This window comes from Gasterosteus aculeatus, chromosome 16 (genome assembly GCF_964276395.1).
Source record: "Gasterosteus aculeatus chromosome 16, fGasAcu3.hap1.1, whole genome shotgun sequence".
NCBI classification, from domain to species: domain Eukaryota; kingdom Metazoa; phylum Chordata; class Actinopteri; order Perciformes; family Gasterosteidae; genus Gasterosteus; species Gasterosteus aculeatus.
The window spans coordinates 5,464,661-5,488,042 of NC_135704.1; the positions used below are offsets into that span (position 1 = coordinate 5,464,661).

General features: G+C 43.9%; 1 protein-coding gene and 1 long non-coding RNA gene across 7 annotated transcripts in view; one reads left to right on the forward strand and one right to left on the reverse strand.

The window, feature by feature from the left end:
- Window positions 1–482: 482 nt before the first annotated feature.
- spegb (striated muscle enriched protein kinase b) overlaps window positions 483–23,382 on the reverse strand; it is a 33,704-nt gene continuing 10,804 nt past the window's right edge. For all 6 annotated transcript variants that reach the window (XM_040202057.2, XM_040202055.2, XM_078091195.1 and 3 more), the window contains 37 exons: window positions 23,180–23,323; window positions 22,901–23,083; window positions 21,882–22,042; window positions 21,524–21,612; window positions 20,032–20,207; window positions 19,568–19,828; window positions 19,319–19,477; window positions 18,575–18,764; window positions 18,248–18,477; window positions 17,463–17,582; window positions 17,254–17,358; window positions 16,873–17,079; window positions 16,664–16,787; window positions 16,249–16,421; window positions 16,055–16,167; window positions 15,726–15,894; window positions 15,517–15,613; window positions 15,194–15,394; window positions 14,964–15,021; window positions 14,762–14,839; window positions 14,405–14,577; window positions 14,297–14,323; window positions 14,063–14,215; window positions 13,555–13,597; window positions 13,375–13,443; window positions 10,570–13,267; window positions 10,305–10,454; window positions 9,579–9,695; window positions 9,166–9,333; window positions 8,841–8,963; window positions 7,039–7,203; window positions 5,877–6,705; window positions 4,705–4,944; window positions 4,370–4,593; window positions 3,785–3,860; window positions 3,376–3,525; window positions 483–3,288 (listed from right to left, as the gene is read on the reverse strand). In XM_040202057.2, coding sequence (XP_040057991.2) covers window positions 3,033–3,288; window positions 3,376–3,525; window positions 3,785–3,860; window positions 4,370–4,593; window positions 4,705–4,944; window positions 5,877–6,705; window positions 7,039–7,203; window positions 8,841–8,963; window positions 9,166–9,333; window positions 9,579–9,695; window positions 10,305–10,454; window positions 10,570–13,267; window positions 13,375–13,443; window positions 13,555–13,597; window positions 14,063–14,215; window positions 14,297–14,323; window positions 14,405–14,577; window positions 14,762–14,839; window positions 14,964–15,021; window positions 15,194–15,394; window positions 15,517–15,613; window positions 15,726–15,894; window positions 16,055–16,167; window positions 16,249–16,421; window positions 16,664–16,787; window positions 16,873–17,079; window positions 17,254–17,358; window positions 17,463–17,582; window positions 18,248–18,477; window positions 18,575–18,764; window positions 19,319–19,477; window positions 19,568–19,828; window positions 20,032–20,207; window positions 21,524–21,612; window positions 21,882–22,042; window positions 22,901–23,083; window positions 23,180–23,323 — 8,699 coding nt within the window. In that variant the 3' untranslated portion in view covers window positions 483–3,032. The remainder of the gene's footprint in view (window positions 3,289–3,375; window positions 3,526–3,784; window positions 3,861–4,369; window positions 4,594–4,704; window positions 4,945–5,876; window positions 6,706–7,038; window positions 7,204–8,840; window positions 8,964–9,165; window positions 9,334–9,578; window positions 9,696–10,304; window positions 10,455–10,569; window positions 13,268–13,374; window positions 13,444–13,554; window positions 13,598–14,062; window positions 14,216–14,296; window positions 14,324–14,404; window positions 14,578–14,761; window positions 14,840–14,963; window positions 15,022–15,193; window positions 15,395–15,516; window positions 15,614–15,725; window positions 15,895–16,054; window positions 16,168–16,248; window positions 16,422–16,663; window positions 16,788–16,872; window positions 17,080–17,253; window positions 17,359–17,462; window positions 17,583–18,247; window positions 18,478–18,574; window positions 18,765–19,318; window positions 19,478–19,567; window positions 19,829–20,031; window positions 20,208–21,523; window positions 21,613–21,881; window positions 22,043–22,900; window positions 23,084–23,179; window positions 23,324–23,382) is intronic.
- Window positions 4,472–10,197, forward strand: LOC120834195 (uncharacterized). Its single transcript, XR_013453091.1, has 3 exons — window positions 4,472–4,559; window positions 4,645–5,315; window positions 5,898–10,197. It is a non-coding gene; the product is annotated as an uncharacterized LOC120834195 (long non-coding RNA).

A 23,382-nucleotide genomic window follows, 5' to 3' on the forward strand; every position in this document is an offset into this window, starting at 1 on the left:
TTTAAAGTGCCCGCACCTTAGATCAAAGTTACTCTGCGTGCCTTCTGAAAAAGCCTCCTCCACCGCGTAAACGAGGGATATTTCAAACTTATTTTTAAAAAAGACCTCTGCAACTATATTACACTCAATCTGAAAATGGAACTATTCGGTGAAACTTTGTATCCGTTTTATTGCATTGCCACAAGTAACAGTTACACACGCGCTGAGTGTACCTGTGATTCCTCTGATCACCGCCAGGTGCTGCTGGCGGCATGAAAACAAATATCTCACTCCACATTGTCTGTCAAAATCCCGATTCATTTGTTTACCCACGAGAAGATGAGGTCTCATTTATTGCATTTCCAGTGGATATTGCATTTTGATGATCTTTTCCATTATATAGACGCTTCGTTTTGAAAATCAGTAAGTGACCATTTGACAGCAAATTGTAAAAGCCTGCTCGCACTTTTCACAACTAACGCTGGACAAACAAATTGCAAAAGCTGTTTTCATACATCCTTTATTGTTCATAGCCTTAACAGCTGTCATGCCATTTTCCATGCCAGGTTCAGAAAGTTCACAAAATAAAAAGCAGCAGCTATAACAAACACAATCACTCAATAAATAAACAATTTGCGAAACACACACAAAAGCAGTCACATTCATATAACCAAAATATAAACTTTTTTTCTCTGTGGGTCGAATATCCATCACGTGGCACTGAAACACATTCCACAAAGTACGGCAGAGGATTTCAATTCAAAACGCGGAACTGTCAGCATCTTTTTTTTCCACATCCCTGTTGGCTGCTTCCAAACGGTTGTAATATAACTATATTATTAAGGAACAGAATATAGTGCACAGACATAAATGCAAAATTGCAATCTCATGCTGATCTTGTGTGTTTTTATTTGCATTGAAAACAACTCCCTTTGTGATTAACTTCCACTCTGCATATGAAAGGGTCAAAGGGCAGCATTTATCTAGCAATAGCATTACAATATATAGAAGTACTAAAATAGTTCCATAGAAGTACCGATCCTCTATCTCAGTCATAAGGGAGATAAGTCATCAGTATTTCTCTTAAAAGGATCCAATCCGTCATAGCAAACGCACTTTGTGTGTGAAGCGTGTACTCGACACACGTGACAGAAAAGTGATTTTAAAAAGCTGTGCAATCGTTTCACATGCTGGTCTCAAAACTGAATTTGCCCCTTGACAAGCAAAGGGGTATGAAAGGAACAACACAACTTTTGGTTCATACTCGTCTTCCTCGCCCCGTTTCTAAAGCTGTCACATAAAAGCAAAAATACCCCCAAAATGATTTAATGGTTTGCAAATCAACCAGGCCTGAATCGTCACATTCACAATCTCTGTATGAAGAACCAAGGCCTGTTTTTTGTTAAGACATACCTCCTTATTTCCCATAGACATAGAGAGCACAGAGTCAGAGGAAATGCTTATATTATTCATATATAAAATATAAATACAGTCTTAGATTCATAACATTTTGGATTTCATGTTTTACGTGCTTTGCAGACACTACAATATTGCATGTTGATTGAATTTGTGTTTCAATCACTGTGTTGTCGCTCGGCTGGAAACCAGAATGGTGCACGATGCTTCATGAAGAGATTAAATTCATAAATATTCATAATTTAATTTGAACTAATTATACTTAACTTACTTTATAAAAAGTCCGGTCATTTCAAGATTGTAATATATTTATTTAAAAAATAAATAAATATGTTTCAAAGCAACAGCTATTAGCAATTGACGTTTACAGCAGAAAGATCAAATAAACTCAACAATGTCTTAATAAACATGGTTCGCCGCCTAATGCCAACCGGTTAAAGGCAAAAGAGGGCAACCCAGTATCACCAGTTGGTTTCTAATGTGGTTCAAACGTTTTGTCTATGACTCCCCAGAATAATGTTTGATAATGTCTTTGCAGCTCTGGCCATGTGTTGTATTCACATTCTCAGAACCCTCAGACTCACTCCACCAAAAGCAAACGTCCTTCTAGTGAACCCCGAGAGGAGAGGGAGCGGATCCTTGGGCCGAGCGAAGGCGCCAACGTGCCGGCTGATAGCCTACTAGAGGTGAAGGAAGAAGCCTCTGCTAACCACCAACACAGTGGATCCGCTTGTGCTGTGCATATCGCTATGTGGAGCAGAAGGGATGATCCAACAATGAATTATAAAACAAAAGTATGGTTTTCTATTATCATTACCAGACATCGGTATATTAAGTAACATTAGGGAGGACATGCGTCCTTTTCTATTAGCCCTTGTAGAAAATCTTCCGATTTATCCTCTGAAACTCTGAACAAAAGAAGTTACCGGATGTGCTACAATCTTGACGATCATTGAAATGCTACAAAACTCAGCACAAATAGATTGGATTGAGTGTATGTACCATCGTAGAATGGACCTCAGGAAACATTTACATATTAAACCATAGATCAAAATCAGAGGTGTTGCTGCGGAAAAGACGCCAATTGTTTCTGCGCCCCTTGTTCTGAAATTGCGTAGTATTCATTATTTTGCAATCTTGTGGGTAACTATAGATTTTCAACATCAAACCTCTATTAGAGCAGTCTTAGGCCTCCCATGGTGGGTTACTGCAGCGTGATATTAATAATGCATTTCCTCTAATATGGGGAGAGTTGACAGTAAACCCGTAGTAGTTTATCCAAAATGTATGCAAAGTTACAAACCTTGAGGTACTAACTTTAAAGGGGACATCCTGTCTAGTATGAACAAGGTCCACCATATAAAAAAACCCCACTCAGGCTCTTTATTAGAAGAGGTTCCCTTAAGCGAGAAAAGAACCACAAAAGAAGAAGAAGTGACGTCTTCTTAGACCACATCCACTGCTGGTTTCTTGACCGTTTATCTCTTTTCCTTTTATTTTGTCCGTCTGCCCAAGTTCAACCACTCCGACCTGACGGGGCCGCCCCGCCTCTCGGCCCAAAGTCTCGTCTCGCTCTTGAAGGTTCCTCTGCGCCGTCCGGACAACCGGTGTTTGGAAGCCTTTTTGTTGTGTTTTTTTCACTGGGTGACGGGTGAGGTGGGGTAAGTTGGCACATTCGGCGAGGCGGGGCTGGTGGGGGTTTGCGGCGAGCTCTGGTAGGACCGCAGGAGGACTTTGTGCTTGGTGGACACCTCCTCTCGCCTGCGCTGCTGGTCGGCCAAGAATTCCTTGAGACGGGTAGTTGTGAAGGTGAGGGTCTGCCTGCGAAGGCGCATCAGGTAGGCATCTTGAAGCCAGGAGTTACTGAAGCAGTCCTTAATGGAGGGACGGGCCCTGTGCGAGAGCAGAGAGTGAGGATCCAAACAGGCAACGAGAGAGAGATTGGAATTGTGTATGGCAAAGGAAGTAGGAAAAGCTTACCACGGGTAGCTACAGAGGATCTTTTTGAGGAACAGGGAGGCACTTTGGGACACATTCTGATAGAGCTTAGAGAGGTCAAACTTTGCCGCCTGGATCCTAGCTTCCGTCTCCGTAGGATCGTTTTCAATGAAAGGCGACTTGCCGCTCAACCTGGATAATCAAGTTGACAATGAAATCGGTGCGGATCCCTCAAGGCGCGTCCCAGTGAACCATAATATCAAACATTACATTACATGAGTGCTGTAAGAGTGACAAGGTGTTTTACAACATGTAACAGAAAAGGTGTTACATAAAAAGATCTGAAACCAAATGTTTCACCTATAAGCGTAATTTTTCAGAGTACTTTGTTCTATTTCAATTTCTATTTAAAGAGGCCTGACTGGGTGGAAGCTGTGAAAGCGGTACTCACATGATGAAAGTCAACACGCCCACGCTCCAGATGTCAGCCGGAGGACCCACAACATCCCCTTTCAACATCTCTGGAGCTGCAAGAATAAAGGCAAATGTTTCACCACATTACACTGAACTTCAATTACATCTGCAAATTCATGCGTACTATAGGTAATTACTAAATTATGTTTTTGAATATGTCTGTTTTAAATGTGAATGGATAGTTTAAGATAGTGCCCGCCAACGTCCGAAACAGTTACATGAAGGATAGTAATCTGTATTAAATATTTGTACTCAACAATCTAGAAAAAATGAACAAAGATAATACAAACCCTAGGGTGTCCCTAGTAATCTAGCTAATTACGGCGTGAGTTGCATAGTTTTGGAGAGCATAGTTGAGGTACACAAAAAAGCAAAAAAACACCTGACAGACTCAAATCTCTACCATAGTTCCTAAATTGAAGTAAAGGCAGAAATCTCTATGACCGGTGCCTCCAAAACTGGCCGACTCACACCAAAGCAATCTAGATGTATGAACAGCACAGTGACTTATTGACTAGAGGCGCTTCACTTTCCCATTTGTGCAGCTAAAACAGGCACTTACACATGTACTCCAGTGTTCCTATAGGAGGGCTGAACTGCTTGAGGAAGAGGGGGTTGTAAGTCTGAGCGCTGCCAAAGTCAATGATCTTGATGACGTTCATGTAGGTGATGATGACGTTCTCCGGCTTGATGTCCAGGTGGAGGATGCGTCGGGTGTGGAGGTATTCCAGGCCCTGTAGGATCTGCACAATGTACGTCACCACATCATCCTCCGAGTAACGGAACCTGGACCGCAATCCAGAAAACAGCTCGTCATAAAGTCTTCTCATTCAGCAGAAATAGGAAACCGCCGCCAGAGAAGCAACCACTTCAACAAGTACATCCCTGTGGGCTCACCTGTCTATGAGGCTGAAGAGCAGCTCCTTTCCACTGCAGTACTCAGAGATGAGCACCAGGTAGCGCGGGGTGACGTAGGCTTCATGCAGGCCCATGACCCTGTCATGGTGGAGCGATTTGAGGATGTCGTACTCCTGCAGCACTGTCTGCTTGCTGTCCGCCTCGTAGGGAACGATCTTGGCCATGAAGAGGTTGCCCGTGGCGTTTTCCCGGCACTCACGGATCACACCGAACCGACCCCTGTGTGACAAAGAGTGTGTCAAAGCTTTACATTTCCCAGTGTGTCCGCAAGCGCAGACAGATTAATGCACAGCTCAGATACTAATCCCAAACCTGGCGCAGATGATATTTGGCTTGTTGTAAAGCCAATTTCAAAATGCATAATAAAATATGACATTCTATAATTACAAGTACAAATATTTAAGTGTGAATATGAATAGAAATCAACATGTATTCAGCAGAGCATTGTATCAAACAGTTCACTGCTTAAAAATGCTTACACTGTTTTTTTTATGTTTGTATGTTTATGTTTTCATATTAGGAAATATTTACTCAGATCTTCTCCTTAAGCAATAATAACATTATTGGAAAACCCTCGACTGCGATCAAAGGTATGTGCAGTCCAAACTTTACTTAAATATTCAGTGTTTATGATTTGGCATCTAGTGGTGGGATTATAGATTCCAACTGACTGAAACCTCTCCAATGTTACTCGCATGGAGGAGAAGGCCATGGCAGAAAGGGAAAAATGTTTGGTTTGTTCGTTTGTCTGTTCTGGGCCACTGGAGGAACGTGGCGAGGCGACACGGTGGACTCTGTGAAGCGTACCCGATCCCCATAAACGGCTTATTTTAAGATTATTCATTTCTTTTGATTATACCACCTTAGAAATGATAAAAATGATATCATGATTCACGATTATAATTTGATGTTGTACAGTAAAATGTTGTGCGTATTGATGTTTAAAGTGTAGGTGGCATTTTTACTACCATATTTTGCTCACTTTATTGTTGGGATGTCATGTCTACAGCGCTGCATCATATTCCACGTCATTATAACAATTCAACTTTAACGCATAACAATTCAACTTTGACGCATTTTACAAGTAATCCCAGAGGCTTGTAAAATAACTATTTTAGCTCCAGAAGTGGGAGAATCTTCTCTGCAGTTACCTCGCTTTCTCATCCATGAAGGTGTAAGGCTTCTGTGGGACTCCCTGGCGCAGAGATCCGTCTCCGGGCTTTCCCAGCGGCGTCCTGCGTCCCGAAGGTGTAGCCCGCCCTGTGGGGGTGACCCGCCCTGACGGAGTGACCCTTCCGGAGGGGGTGCCCCGACTGTCCCCTAGCTGCAGCAGCGGCGTCAGGCTCTGCACCACTACCACGGGCGGCGGGGCGGCCGTGGACACCGGGGTACTCACAGGAGGGACTGAAAGGGTGGTGGTTGGTGGGGTGGAACTCATTTGGGAAGGTGGAGTAACCCCCGGGGTGGGGGCCTGCACATACATTGGAACGGACGAAATAGGTTTACCAATGGCAGGTGCCGGTGCCGGTGTGGGAGAAAGGGATTTGTTGGCTATTTGAAGGACTGAATTTACAGGACTTTTAGGCTTGGGTGGGACAATGGGGGGAAGCGCCAATTTTATTTGGGGTCTGCCAACGCTGATGCTCAGGGTGGACTTGGCTTTGGCGACCGGGGCTTGGACCGCAGCTGCCGATGTCTGGGCGAGAGACGATTCCGAGGCAGCCGTGCTAACGGCCGGAGCAACGGCAGGACGGCTCGCCTCCGCCTGCATGGTCGGTCTAAGGGTCACCAAGGGAGCAGGGTGAGCCACGGACGTAGCCGGACCCGAAGACGGAGGCGGGACAGGTGTCGCGGTAGTGGATTTACTTGGAGCTGGTTTAATGGGAGGCACTTTCATCGACGACATCATCACCACAGGCAGGGGAGCGGCAGGGGCCGGTACAGTCTTCACCACCACGGGAGCGCTGGATTTAGCTGGTTCTAATGAAAGACGAGGAGAGGACGGACACACCTCAAAGACTTCATCTGACATTTGACAAGGACAACACCTGCAGTGTGAAGATCTGCAACAAAGCCGGCCCACTCTGCGCTTTGTCAATTGCAATTTGTATAGTGCCGTTTCATTGATACGAAAGTATCATCACAACACACATGTATCAAAAAGATATTATTAGTAGAACAAAAACAAAAACCACACAAAACCTTACGGGAATCTTTACATTCAGAAAAATACCGATACGTTGAAAGCAGCTATTTGTATATTTGACATCTGAAATAAGCTCATAGGTCTCACAGGTCTGGGGTGATACATACCTGAAGCACTCAGTCTCACTACCTCTGACAGGTTGCTGTAGGGGCCCTGTCCAGCTTTATTAACGCATGCCACCCTGAACCTGAAGGAGCCCCCAGCCGGCAGGTCGGCAACATTGTAATAACAGTCTGCCACCCCCGTGGCCATGATCAACCAGTTGGTCTCACCTGGGGAGAAAAAGTATAATTGATCCATGTGTTTAATTTAATCCATGTTGCATTTATGTTTAAATTGGTTTAATCTCATTTGCTGTAAACAAGTGTGAGGGGTCAGGACTTCGACACAGGTGCAGAGCAATACGGTAACAAAAACGTCTTTCCAGGTTTGGAATCTTTTACTAGGAAGATAAAATAATGCAAGACAAAAGGGTGCACAGGCAAAGGCGGAATCCACACGCTCTTGTAGAAACAAAAAGGAAGAGGGCCTGGCAACGAAGTAAAAACAAGATAACCACAAAACAGCACTGGGACTTTCTAACTACAAACATGCACCTCTGGGAAAGACAAAAGATAACCTGACACAGACAAGTGGGGTGTGAAACTAGATACAGGAAGTGCAGTGGTTACAAAAATAAAAACAGGAAGTTAATCTTCACTGTCTTTTCGAGTCGTCACAACAAGTAGTTCATGAAGCACCTGTAACACTCGGTGCCATAGCTCACATGTTGCCATAGAAACCTCAAGATTGTTGGTATTATTGGAATGGTTTTGTTGATCGTATTGTTATGAGAATGATTTTGTGTATTGACTTGTTGTGTATTGATATTTGTAAAGCGGTTATGGCGTTCCACCAAATCAGAAGAATCCAGGCTAGTTTGACAAGGCAGCTTAAAGACATATATATGAAGGCTCTCTGTAACGCAAGAGCATCTTATTACTCATCATTAATAGAGAAAAATAGCACTGTAGCCAGACTGACACAGAGTCACAGCTCTGTCGAGCCGTGTATGTCTTTGGACCTCAGCAGCAACAACTTTATGAGTTACTTCAACGATACGATTCTGACTATCAAAGAGAAAATTGATGGTTTCCTGCCTTCAACCGGTGCCGACCCGTCCGCGGTTGTAGGAACTTTGGACTTGTGTCTTAACTCTATTGCAATATTTTAAATTTAATAATGGATGAATACAGTATGGTTATATGGGGAGAGACAAACATTATATTTCAGGATCGATCCGATGATCATGTTCTGCTGTGTCTTTTAATCAAATCATCAATTTCACTTTCACTTTCAGTTTCACTTTGGTTATAAGCTAAAGTTAGGCTCTGATACCTCCTTGGTTGGCTTCTCTTCCATCAACCTTGATCAACTGACTTGTACAATATCAAAGTCTAAATCCTCCGACTTCCGACTAAACTGTTTAAGGAAGATTTTCCTTTAGTTAGCATGTCTTTACTGGATATTATGAATCTTTCATCAAGTTTTTTGTTCTTTCTTGCCTTCGGTCTCCCCAGATCATGGTTCCGTCTGGACCCTGGTCCTGACTCCTGCCTACCGCTTCTAACACGATTGATATTCCCATTTCTATTGCTGCAAACAGTCGCGCATCACTAACTTTGTTTCTTTCAGAGTATTTGTGCTTTCTCACCTCACAGGTTTCCATGGACAACAATTCATATTTGTACTGGATGTTTACAATGTAGTAATCTTTCTAGATACAACGAGCCACAATCTATTGAGTATTTTTGTTTTGCAAAACTCTACCTTCTGGAATTAGATGGAAAAAGTGTGTGTGGACATTTGATACTGATCACCTGTCTTAAAAAGTCATTAGAACATTTAACCATTGTTAGTAAGTACTGACCCTCTGCTCTCCTCTCCAAAGAATATGTGCAGGGAGCCATAGTGTCTGAGGGCCTCCACAGTACCAGGGCTGTGTTGTTGTGCTTCTGGGGTATTTCCGGGGTCCCAGGACGGTTAGGCAGACCTGTACAAGTGTTACATACCTATCACTTTTTACTCCAGTTTCATAACTGGCTCTCGGTTGTCTATCCAGCAGACTAACAGTACTGATTACAGGTGTCATTTACCATATAAGCAATGCAATAAACAGAAACTGTATGCTGTTTTTAGGAAGATTAACGCGGTTTACAGACAGACATAAAAGTGACGTATGTCCAAGTTCTTACGAGCAAGAGATATTGTGCAACAGCTGGACACTGTGGCCAGGGGGCTTGTAGCAACACATTCATAGACCCCTGCATCCTTTTTGGTGGTCTGCATGATCATCAGTAGCTGCCGGCCATCGGGACAGGCGATCATGTTCATTCTGGCATCAATCTCCAGGGGCTTCTTATCTGAGGAATCACAGCACAAAACAGGGGTTCTAGAGTAAAAAAGAACATCTGTTTACCTTACCTGCTGTACTATTTAGTTAAAATGTATGCAACAGTGTAACTTGTGTGCTTAATGTTGCCATCATTATCCCTCTGCCCTCATGCTCCAAGGAATCATTATCTAAATTATTGTAACTAGCAAGATAAGCTGGCATGCATCTGGGAGCCCATGACCTGGGTGATATATTTAAATAACAGATATTTACTTTTCATCCAGGTGATGTGTGGGTGGGGGCTGCCTGCTGGCAGACAGCTGAGGGTGACTGGATCCCCCTCCAGCAGGACGTGATCTCTCAGCTTGATGTGGAATACTGGAGGGAAATCTAGGAGAAAAGGATATTTTAGCACTTAAATAATATCTGTATTGTATCAACGGTTATGATTTACAATACGGAGTGATGGTTAATAACAAAATTATTGAAAACATGTAACAACGTCTGGCCCAGAATCAGCTAGAAACCTTTTTGTTTTGTCTCTAATCCCTCTTTTGTTGTTATTATGAAGACGTATATGTATAAGACCACTGAAGGCATCACATGTACATTGATAAACCAATTGCTCTGTGTTCACTGATGATGACCTAAAATTGACGGTTTAGAGTTGGTAGGTCATAGGATATGCAATATATATTATATAAGAAAAGTAACTTAAAGTTTGACATTCTGCTAAATCACTATTATATGCAGTATATGTGAAATATTAAGCTACAGCCAAAAGCCAGGGGAGAGAAAAAAACTGGACACATTACGTAGGAATCACTTCCTGGTGTATCCTCTGGTTCCCTGGCAACATCACGATGATGACACAAATAAAATGTTTTCAGTCTCTCTGCTAAGCTAATACATCTGTTGAATCTAGCCTTATATTTAATGACAGATAAACCAGGGATCTTCTTCTCCCAAAAGGTCCATGTGCCCTCCGATGCAACTTACCTGAAGCCAATCTGGAGTACTGGCGTGAACGTAGGGAACTATTTTCCCTGGAGATTGCGGTTGGTATGTCAGGCTGTGACACCGTCTTGTCTCGCCTCCCTCTGGTTAGGCCCCATCGATCCCAGCGAGATCTGCGCTCACTCTCCACAACTTGACAAGAATACAACAATTGACCCCATGAATAAACCATTATGCATTTGAGAAAGTGTAATTGACAGTGCTCTACAACCATGTATATTTAAATAAAGGTATATGTCATACAAACCCTTTGATGTGTCTGACTTTAGGCTGGACATGGAGTCTAGAGACTCTGATGAGGCCCCATTACTGGCCTGAGATGCCAGCTGGTTCTGTGGAACTGCAGCCTTCGTAGCACGACTCTCTGATGTTGCACGACGAAGCATTGAAAAAATGGGTGTCTTCTTGGTTTCCCGGTCCTCCGATGCTTTCCTCTCCTCTGAGTAGCTGCGAATTCTTGTGGAGATCCCAGCCACTGTAGATTCGATCTTTCTGCGCATCGCTAAGACTGGTGATTCATTAGGTTTCTTAAGCTCCTTTTCATCTTGTCCCACCAATGTGTTACCTCCACCATCCACTTCCACTTCCTTCTTGTCCTGTGACCCTTTACGGCCAAGAGTCCAGGACAGTCTACGTCTAGAACTAACGCTATCTTCCTCTTTGGTCGTTTCGTCCTTGCGTTCAGTGGACGGAGCTCTCTTCAGGCGCATTGAGAGCCTTCGCATAAAGCCTTGGTCCTTTTGAGCTTCACGAAGATCCTGGACTGACTTTGACTTCTCCTCAAGTCTTCTTGGTGCCAATTGCAATGGCGCACCAATTGGCCCAGGTCTGTATATGTCTTCACCGGACTCTGTTGGATCTAATGAGGCCGCTTGTGGTTTGTCTTCATTCTTTGATCGTGACAGAAATTTAAGACTTCTTGTGAGTGAAGACTCACGTTTTTTGAAGCGGGCCTCAAAGACCTCCTCAGAGGAAATGTCCTCAAAGTCAACTCCTGCTGGGGGCTCTTGTTGGGATGAGGAATGTGTGGCAGGCTGTGGTGGACTCGGTTCCTTTGTCATCATTTCCGGCGACGCTACCCTAGAGTATACAGCAGGGTGCTCATTGGTCGACAAGATGGACGGCTTTGGTGGACCACGTAAAGCGGAGGACATGCTGGCGTGTGCAAATGTTTCGGTTGATACTGAGGGGGATGAGTCGGCTGGAGCAACAACGGGTGTAGAGGGCCCTAAAGGTTGGTCACTCAGAGGCTGAACTGCAGGGACCATTATGGTCTGCATAATACTTGCGTATGCTGAAGTCCTTCCATCTGGAAGAACAACTTTAGCAGGCGGCGAAGGTGTTACATAAGTTGACACCACATTTGTTGATGGGCGGGAATATTCTTGTGTTGGTCTCATCATAACTGAGCTTTTGGTTATGACCATATCGGAAGATTTAGCAGTTATTTCTTTTTCTGCACTTTTTTCAGAGACATTGACGTGTCCTTCAGCATTTGATTCATCATCATTGACAATTATTTCCTCTTCTTCTTTCATAATCTGTTCTTTTTCTTCTTTCTCATGTCCTTCATCTTCCAGCATCTTCTCTTCTACTTCAGAGCTTTGCACCACAAGAGGTGGTGTAGGAATTATCTGGCCTGTATACTCCGATTCATTCATTGCTTCCTCTGATATGCTCATATCCTTCTCTGAGAAACCACTTGTGCTCGATCTCTCATCAAAATTACTATCTGTATTCTGCCCTTCCATCTTTTCATTCATTGTCTCATCCGGCTGTATCTCTTTCTCCATTAATGATTCCTCGCTTTCTGCTTTGGTTTGACCTCGCTGCACAGACTCTTGTGTCGCTGGTTTTGGCGAAGGTTCCCTGGGACTCACTGGACGGGAGTCCAGCTTGATTTGCTCAGTAAGAGCCGACATAGATATGGCCTCCTTGAGCCTTCTCTCTTCTACCTGTGCCAGGGGAATCTCCAAGGGAGCTCCTGAACGGCGGTGCAAAGCTATAGGTTCTGAATCACCTTGACTGAAAGAAGCAGTTTTGCGCAAAACTTTGGGTTTTGGGTCTTCCTCCACTGCAGAATCGCTGGATGCAGCTCTAATAAGTGGGGGTGGGCCCAAACGAGTAGTACGAGAGAAGCGTTTTTCATCTCCCATTCCTAATGTTTCCAACAAAGGTCCCCTCAGCCCACTCATCTTGTTGTCCACAGAGCCACCACGAAGCAGTCGCTGTCGCATCAGCTCCAGTTTAAGAGCGTAGTCTTCTTGACTCATCTTGGCAGTACCTGGGCTGGTGCTCCTTCTTGGCAGTTCCATGGAGACGGCTTTCTTCAGAACTCTCTTCCCGTCCTCCTGATTTCCTTCTGCTCCTTCCTCGGGCGTGATCCGCAGTAGCAGTGCGCTGTCGGCAGAGCCTCCGCGTCTAAGCTCTCCTCTCCGCCGTCCACCCTCTGGTTTGTCTGACTCAATGCTTGAACCCCTTCGCAGGGGTTTTCTCGTCAGCTGGGACTTTTGTGGCAATTCGGCTGCTGATTCTTCATCCAGGGATCCCCTGTCGTGGTCCTGCGACAACCTTTTCCGCATGCGGCCTTTAGGCGTCAATTCAACCCCTTCTTTATCAATTTCTTTAGAGTCACACTCCATCGCCTCCGGGGCCTGAACAGGAGGCACAGACCATTTGCTTGTTCCATCCTGCTTTCCTGTTTCCTGCTCACTTGTCTGGATGTCATTGAGTGACACCCGGGATCCAGAAAATTCCATGTTAAGCGGCATTGGAATGAACGGCAGTTCATTAATGTCTTCATCCGAATCAGAAGAGGATGATGGCAAAGGTGAACCCTCTTTAAGGTGCCTGGGAACGGCAATGGAGATATGACTGGAGGAATCGTTGAGCAACTCTGGTATGGACCTCATGACCATTTTTGATTTGTAGCTGATTAGGGAACGCTGTAAAAGTGGAAATATGACTTAATAAATTACAAATAATTACGAAAATGTGACCATAGCCGATATAATAAAAAATAGAAGCAGAACAGGAAATAGAAACTCCTCACCTGCCATTTTCTGCGAGACACAAACTTCTTCAGGCACTCTGTGCTTAGGGCCTTCCCCTTGCTAAGTGTCTGTACAATGAAAATACATTAAATGTTATAAAAGGAATGAGAAATGAGACCTTGTTCAGTATCATTAAGAGGTTGTGGATGGTTCAAACTGTGCTACAGTCCTGGTTTTACCTTGAACCAGGGGTGACGAAGACATCCTTGAGTATCAGGTCTCCTGCAGAAAGAAATAAGAAGCACCACAGGAAGAACATGTGAGGGTTGCAGACAAGGCCCAGAGGCTAATAGATGAGCCAACCAAATGTTCAAGTGTCTAAAGGTCTACTAAATCAAGCAATATTTCATATAACGTGAGAGCAATGAATGTTGCAGATATTGAATAGACAAACTGCAGAGTTCCTTTCCATGTTGTTGACATGAAGTTAGTTGGTATTTGTGGGTTCAAATGATGTTAAGGCCTCCCTGCGTCTAGCTTTATTGTTAACCATTCCACTAAATTTGATTTTACAGTCGATGTTAAGATTCCAGATGATGTCCGGCATCAAGACTTACCAGAAATGTGTCCTATAATATTATATTTCCTGAATGGCTTATTGCTACTCGAAGTAAATGTATGGATTTGTATCCGAACAATCCTTTTACTTAATGTAGTTCTTGAAAGACGTGGATTAGTTCTACTTACAGCCTGTCGGCTACCAGCAGCTTTATGATGAACCCCTTAGCCTCTCGGCAAAGGTCAGCGAACATGCTCTCCTCAAAGGCCACATTATAGTTCCGGATGTTCATCACGGAGGTGCGGTCATTTTCTCCAGCAAACGGAGAAACTCCTGTCAGACTAATGAAAGAAACAACCCTGTACATTTAATGACCAGCCTTTGGGAAGTCCTGAACGGGTCAACACATACGATGTACCCACCACAGATATGCGATGACTCCAATTGACCTGGAAGAATAAAGAAGAGAATTAGGAAAAGGTGTGTATGAATTAAGAAAACATTTACAATGAATTCAAATGACACAGTACCAGATGTCCGTAGCTTTTGACACAGGAGTCTGATTGACAATTTCTGGTGGAACAAATTCTGGTGTGCCATATTTGCAGTATTGAGCCTCGTCGGGTGTGATCTGCACAGCGTTGCCGAAGTCACAGATTCGTATCTGATCACTGTGGGAGTCTGCCATGAGGATGTTATCAGGCTGAAAAAACAATGGAAATACAGTTTTTTTTCCAATCTGCCATCAGAATACATCTTGTATTATCATTTGCTGAATTTAAAAGCAAGAACTGTTCCAGTGCAGTTCTGAATTCTAATATGCATTGTTTATACTTCCAAAAGAAGAAAATGGAAGAGTAAGAGTTTGAAGATTCATCAGTATATACCTTAATGTCAAGGTGTATAATGTTTTGATGATGAAGATAGTCCACGCCCTCAAGCAGTTGTCTTATACATGAGCGTACCTGGTGGTTCCATAGCACAAACATGCCAGTATTAAAGTACATACATTTGATCAATACAATGAAATTCAATGAAATGTGTGTTTATTGTTAGATTTGCAGTGCAGTCGTGAGACCCGGGACTTACATCAGACTCCATAACTGTAGATTTCCTTGTAAATCTGTCAAGAAGCTCCTCGTGGCATCTTTAAAGATGAATTAAGGCTATTATTTTTAGGACCTCAGACGCATAATACCATTCGGGCTAATTGTTTATTATACACAGTATCAGTGTATGTATACCAACTTATTTCACTTTTAACAAGTAAAGTAACAGCTGGTGGTGTACCCTGCGTTTTAATTGCCAAATAAGGATACAATTCAGTGATGAGGATGACGGTATTCTTTTTCTCAAAGGCGTCCTGAAAGAAAAGGATCCTCTCGTGGTCCAGCTTGGAGAGCAGGTTGATCTCTCTGCGGGCAGTCAGCTTCTGCTTGGCCCGTGCGGAGATGAACTTTGCAGCATAATCCATTTTGCCAACCTTCTGGGTCACACGTTTGACGTAGGAAAAAGCCCCCCTGGAGGAGAAAGGTCAGGGGGAAAGGAGTCTATCACTACTTAATGGAATACAAAACTGGTTCCAATGCAGACAATGGTTCGTTATGCCGCATAAAGGGGTGGGTTTAAAAAAGGGCCTTACCTTCCAATTTCCTTGTGAATGTCATAGTTGTCAGTCAGCCTGCGCATCTTCCTTCGAATAGTCTCCTCGTCATCCATTGGATCTACCTTACGTTTGGCTGCAGTAATGAGACAAAGGGAATTGTGACTTCAATTAGTTAAAAGAACGGTAAGTTGCTGAAAGGAACCCATTGGCCATGCAGTCGTGGCTCTGATGAATTGACCTCTCACCTGCATGAATAGTGAGTTCAGCTTTACAGGACACAGATCCTGCCAAGTTCCTGGCAGTGCAGGTGTAAACCCCGGAGTCTTCTGGGCGAGCGTTTAGGACCACCAGGGAGCATTCATTATCATCATACACAAATGTGAAGTGACTGCTCTCTGACAGCAGGGTGTCGTTCTGAAAGCAAACACTCAAGGTATTGGCGTCGGTTCTTCTGAGATTTAATAAATGTTCAACATTTCTATTAAGAATTAAGAATGTACCCTACTGTTTAGTTAGCTTTTTCTTGGTGTTCACCTACTTACATTACTTTTGATTGGTAAAATGGATTAAAAACCTTGAACCATAGGATGTCGGGAATAGGCTTGCCCTCCACGACCACAGCAAAGCACGGGGTCTCTCCTGCACAAACGTCCAAGTCCTCCATGATAGTTTCAAACGTTGGCGGAGCTGTGGACAGAAATGAAAAGGTAAAATAGTCCCATCGGCTTTGGACGGAAAAATGGATAGATGGTTCAGTCCGCTGCGTACCAGCCATCTCCACGTTGAAGGTGCCGCTGTCGCTGCCAAACTTGTTGGATGCCATAAACTCCATCTCTCCGATGTCAGCACTCTTTACCTTGAGCAACTTCAGCGTGTGCTGATCATCGTCTGGCATCGTCATCTCGTACAAGCCGGGCTTGCTGGAGAGGACCACTCCTCTCCTGTGGAGAAGGGTTTGGGTAAAATGTTGCTCATATTATAGGTGGGAGGACAGTGGGATGCCATCGGGTATGCGTGGTGGTTCTCGCTCTAGTGTCAGTGAGGACACGATAACAGACTTTTGTGCTGTGGCTTCTCTTTTATAATCACTTGTAATCACACAGCTACCTGTGCGCATGTACAAGCTGGATAACATACCACAGGAAAATACATCCATGCATGAACAGAAAATGCTCACAGATACCTCTTCCAGAGGACGGCAGCGTTGACATGATTGAGGGTGACAGTGATGGTGACTGACTGGTTATCCATCACATGTACAGTATCTGGCTTATCAATAATCACTGGAGCCTCCTGGAGATATGGACCTAAAAGCAAATGTGCACACGGATCATATTTATTAAATGGTTCAACCATCCACTCTGATGGATGGACGCTGTGAAAAACCTGCACCTCGATCCAGGAGCTGCACTGGGTCGGTGGTCGGTGAGGGCTTGCTGAAGGCTTTGGAGGTGATGGTCAGGACCCTGAAAGCGTAGCGCACGCTTTTGGAGAGGGTGGTGATGGTGTAGCTGGTTTCCTTCAGGCCAGAAGCTATGATGGTCCACTGGATGGAGCCCAGGGCTTGTTGCTGGACGGCATACATCAGGGAGCTGGGATCTGAAACAAGGTTTTATGCATAAAGCTACACCAATATGCTGGAACCACTTCTTTTCTCTCCACAAAAACACAACAATTGTTTTAGCTGCACTTCCAGGAAGATACAATGAAACCTTTTTAGTGTTCCCATTGGATAAGTTATACAAAACCAATTGGATCATAATTCTTTCGTACCAATGGAAGGGTCAAGCCTCCTTGGTTTCTTCCAGCTTAAAGTGATGGTTTTACCAGTGACAGATTCTATCACTGGACATCCATCAGGAGGATCCGGGAGGATATCTGAAAATGTCAACAAATATTTCAGATCTGATCTTCGCTGAGCAAATCTGTTCACACGAGAAGTTCTAATTTGAATCGCCCCCTCCAAAAAAAAAAAGAATCACCTGTAACATAGAGATGAGCGTAACAGGTGGCCTTGCCGACTTTGTTAGAGATGACACTCTTGTAGACGCCACCATGCGCATGGCACACGGAGCGGATGACCAGACTGTGGATGTCACGAACTACAGGAGGAAGCGGAGATCAAAGGGGAAGAAGGGTACTGGCCTGTTAGCGCCTCTACGCGATTTACCTATGATAATGTCAAATTAAACAAAAGGAGACTGTTGAACTGACTATTTTAAATGTCTGAAAAGCAACTTTTTGACCTCATTCAAGTGTTGACTGTACATTCGCAGAAGCATGGTGGAAGCAGCAGGACATTATGACAGTGAGGCTTGTCTAACTTTGACTGCACTTTACACCTTGTCACCTGTCAACAGTTGACAGTTTTACTACGACCATCTTTAGCATGAAGATGGCAGATTGGAAAATGCTCATATGAATTGGTTAAGTGTCATATGGGTCCTTTTGGGGGACACTTGATATTTAGCTGTACATTGTTCAGTTTAACAACGTATATATTTTATTAGGGACTTAACTAATTAAATGCTCAGAACAATAGTGTCAGTCTAATCAGATACTGCCATAATTGGGTTTCATTTAGTTTAAAGACGGATTCAATTCATTTTCTGATTCATCTAACTTATTAAGCTATTTTTCGTTTTCATATTGATTTTCTAACTTTGAATTAAACTGCCAAGTCACAGGAAACTGAATTAAATTGCTCAGTGTTGCTTTGTCTAGGCCTGAACACTTGCTGGATGTTTTTCTCTTGCTAAGCGCTTACACTGTGTCATCTTTCTGTCCTCGGTGCTCTCTATCCGTTTGCCGTTGTGGAACCAGACGATGGTGGGGTACGGCAGGCCCGCCACTTTACACTTCAGCACCGCCTCCTTGCCCTCGATCACATCCAGGTCGTAAAGGGGTTTGATGAAGTCGGGCATCGTGAAACGCTCCACCTCGTTCTCCGGAACCTCTGGCTCCTCCGGGATCGATGGCATTTTCTCTAGTTTAGCCCTGAAGGAAAGGAAAGAAGAGAAGAAAAAAAGAATTACATTTCATAATCCATATTCGAGAACGGGCATTGAAACACACAAGAGCTGCGGCGTCTCACATCTGCGAGGAGATGGCCGGCCGTGGTTCTTGAATGTAAAGTTCGGCGGAGCTCTCTGCGTCGCCGTGACTGTTGTGGGCCGTGACGGTGTAAAATCCTTCATCCTCATTGGTCACATGAGAAATGAAAAGAGAGTGTCGGCCGCCCTCCTGGAGAACACGGATGTCCTCACTTTCTACAAGTGGATGGTCTAAAGGAAAACAAAGTGTTTTAAATAACAATGGGAGAGACATAAAAGAAAACTAACAGTAGATCCATTCCTTTTCATATATACTGTACCTGTTAATTCCCTCTCTATCACCAGGAAATTATTGAAATATCAATATTTCTGTAGTTTAGGCACTGTTGAATGTCCTTCTGCTGCAGCTTCACGTCAAACTATTTGACTGGTAAAACGTTTTGTCCTTTTTAAAAATATTTCAGGAGGTAATGGAACAGTGAGGAGGAGGAGCCACACCGGGGCCGTCGGATGAAGAGGTGCAGGCGACAGTCTGCACACCGCCAACCTCACAGAGAGGTAATCAACTGTTTTTACCTTTCGCTGTTTGCAGACTCGTGCCACACAGCTCCGAATAATGGGAATACGGACAATAATTGCCTGACAAACAAAAGTCTGTTTTTCTGTTGTGGGAACTGAAGTATTTGCACCACATTTACTGTTACCGCCAGTGAAACTGTACAGGACTCAAGGATTGCCGCTTTAGTGACACACTTGAGCGCAAAATCAGTTAAGTAGAATCCTACCAAAGTGGCTCCAGACGACCTTGGGAGATGGCGTCCCACTGACTTTGCAGTCAAAACGAGCGTTACGCCCCTCAATCACCTCCAGGACGTCCAGCTTGCGAGTGAAGAGAGGCTCAATTGATGGGATGACTTTGAGTTTGCCGCAGGAAGTCACTTCCTCTGAAGAGTAAAACATTGTGTTCAGAACAACAGACACATTGTAGTTCATTTGACATCACACGTGTTGCGGCGTCTGTTGCTGGGACGCACCTTTAGCTGTGCTCAGCTTGCACACGTATGTCCCGCTGTCGTCCTCGTGCACGGAGTTGAGAAGCAGCCGGCACTTCCTTCCATCGAAGTGCATTTTACAGTTGAGCAACGCCGGCTGGATCAGTTTCCCGTCAGCGAGCCAGTCCACATCGGTGTCCTTGGGTCCGACGACGTGACACTCGAACAGGACCGTCTCGCCTGCGTTGGCTGTGAGGTCCCTGACCGGGCGGATGACGGCCAGGCCCGGCTCAACTGGTGGAGCTGGGTATAATTAAAAGGACATCGTTGTACTCGAGCGTTGGATTAGTTAAATAGTCCAAAATAAAGTGTTTGTCTCTACATTTTGGACACAGTATTGATGTATCGACTATATTGTCAGAGATTTAGCGAGCTATAAACAATGAAATCAAAAACGAAGAGTGAAATGTGGACCAACAGACCGGTGCATTTCAATTGGAGCGTACCTTTTACCTCCAACTTTCCTTCACACTGCTTTGTCCCATACTCATTAATGATCTTACAGGTGTAAATCCCAGAGTCCGACCGCAATGCTGACTTGATGGTCATTTCACAAGTGGCGTCTTCTGTTTCTCGTACAACGTGGCGTGGGCCGGATTTCACCGTTACTCTGTCCCTCAGCCTGCCGAAAAGGAGAGTTAAGGGAACAATTGTTGCCCAGTGTTCAAACAAGAGAATGACTCATGCACACGCTTTTATAAAACTTGATTTATGCAATGAGGGATGACCAAGCACACGCTTTTTCCAACAACAAGCTCTCCTCTGGCCGGCATGAAGGAGGTGGATGGGGTCATACAGTATCCAGGACTGCCGATATAATGTTTAGCACGTTGTTTTCTGCTATTGTCTCTTGAATGACTAACTCCAATGACAGCGCCTGACTATGTGATTCAGCCTATTCTTATCGCCCGTGTTAAAGGGTTAGTTGACCTCTGTTGCAGGAGGGTTGCATGACGAACACATTTCCCCACCACACCAAAAAGGATAGCACAGCTGAAATTCCATTTTCTCTCCCTCACAAACTTTGAGTGGGATTCAGAGTTTTATAATGATGTAGCTGTATCTTAAGACGTCTTTTTCTGAGCAGTCTTTTGTCGATTTGTTCCCGATGAGTCAAGAGAGCGTCCCCAGAGAAGAAGGGCTGCAGTGCTTTTTGTGTGTGGCTACTCTAAGCTCTGCAAATTCAAAATCTCATGACATCTGTCACTGTAGACAGACAAGCACCATCGGAACCACTACTGATAAAACAAAAGATCATTGTTGCCCTGTTGCCAAGTTGCCTAATGAGCAAAAGTTCTTGTCGTTCTTTTCTGCAGAATGGAGAAGAATAGCGAGCCGTGCCGACTGGAATGCACCCGACCAACCGAGAAGTGTGAAATTATTTTTAATTCAACACCAAAGATGATGCTCTTGTGGGTATTTACAGCAGCAGGCTGGTGAATGTAGGATTAACTAAAAAAGCAGTGCCCATGGTCTTGTAAATGAAGGACACTTAACAGAGAACATTTCCGACTTTGGTCTTTTTATTGAAAAGTGCTGGCAGTAAACGAAAATATGAAATATTCCCAGCTGGTGTCATGGCTTAACAACAGAACTACGGGCTCATAGAACATGCAGTACAAGGAAGTACTTCTCAGACCCTTTAGGGAAGTTGAATTGGATGGGTCTCTCTTTTGGACGCTGGTATTGCATGTGGATTCTAGATCGGTGTCTAAAAGAGCTCGTTACTTCAGCCACATTTGTGTTCACTGAGCAGCTCAATGTTAAATAGGGGAATGTAACACATGTAACACTCCATTTTCCACTTACCTTTAACAGATGCAAAAAAGCAGCATGCTCCTGACACACCATGCAGTCAAACAAGCAGGGCCCATGGTTTGTGTAGTTTCCATTTCCCATGCAAGCGATGAGCGGTTTGATGGGGTGGGGGGGACCTACCAATAGAGCAAGGGTTTGGGTTGTCCACTTATTCTGACGGACATGGTGACTTCCTGTCCTTCAATGACCACTTGATCACTCATTGTTACCTGTTTGAAATGTAAAGAAGATGAGAGATTCATTTTTGGTACCTTCATGTTTTATTTGACAGATGAATGATAGGACACATTGTAGCAGGATAATTCATATTGATAAATATAATTAATTTTAGACAAACCGATCACAAATACAGTTGAGTACGGGGCCAGTCAAAAGTTCGGAGGTACTTTCTCATTAAATTAAATGTGTCCAAACTTTTAACTGGTACTGTATGTTACAAATTAGATATTTGCTTAGACGGAGCTCTGCACAGTCTCACTAGAAATGCTGGGGGTTTCCTGAATCGTGTGTCGACAGATTGCTCAGGCCCTCCAAAATCCATGCACTCCTCCACAGGACTGAGATACTCCTCATCAGAGGTAATTGGGCTGCTGATATCCCTGGGGACACTCAGGTTCCCTTTTGGCTCCTGCACAAAATCTGTAAAAGAAAGTCACATTGTATGTTGGGGTTTCCTGCAAACAATTCAGCTTAAAAGCACAGAGTCGAGGGATAAATTAAAATGTAATTAGAGTGTGAGATGTCAAATGTGAAATCCAAACAATAGTGGATTTGCAGTGAGTGGAGGCAGTGAGCCTCAGTGGGCAATTTATAGGTTCAGTTTCGACTCTGAGTTACTATGGTAACTATAAGTGAGGTTGTTCAGCTGGAATATATGGCACAGGCATTTTCCTCGGTGAGAAAATGAAAAGGGAGCAGGAGAGCAGTCAGCTGAAACACAATGCCCTGTTTGTAAAAAGGAGATAACCAAGAAACAAGGTGAAGAAAATGGCATTTTCACATTCTAAATTGTCATAAGATACATTGGCCATGTTCCAACAGTATATGTATAAATGTTGCATCATATCATGATGTGGATGAAGCAGGACTTTGTATGAACAAACAACGTCCAATTTTTGTATCTCAAACCCAATGTGTTCAGCCTTTATTTTTGAACGTGTTGCTTGAGTAGATATACGTTTTAAACCTCGCATTTGGTTTCTATGAAGATATTTCTTATATAGGGACAGCTACCGCCACTGCTCTTCATATTTCCCTGGTGCAGTGGATGAGAAACCTTTCTCAACCCAAATGCTGATCCATTGTTTAACAGGTTAGCCCAGGGCCACGGGAACCTCATCCATCAACCTAGATACAAACCTAATTTTCAATTGTTACCATCAAGGATTCAAATCAACTACATTTTGAATAATCTTTTCAGCATAACATTTCTCAGTTCATGATAAAAGAATTGCATACAGCGTCATGTTAAATGTTTATTGTACATTTGAAGCGTACCTGCTTTGACTATAAGAGTGGCACAGCTGGACGCCCTCCCCACCTGGTTAACAGCGGTTACGCAGTATTTTCCACCATCATTTACTCTTGCTGATTTGACGAGCAGAGTATGGCGTTCGCCCTCCACTTTGACAGTGTAATTTGGATTGTCAGTTATTTCTGTGTTTTCTCTCATCCAGGTAACTACAACAGAGAACACAGATAAGATGGGTAACGTTGTTTTCGAGTAATGCATGCTTAAATATACAACTCAAAATGTTTGATATATATGTGAAATACCTTCAGGAATTGGGGTGCCGCCAATGATGCATTTCAGCGGCACGTCTGCGCCAGCCAATGCTACAGTGTCCTGCAGGGGAAACTCAAATACAGGGGCCTCCAGTGGATCTTCTTCGGCAGAAACATAAGAATCATCGGACGAGTCTGCACAGTTTAACAAAAGAAAAGTCTAAAGTCATTTTTCCACCTGTGATCAAGTTAAG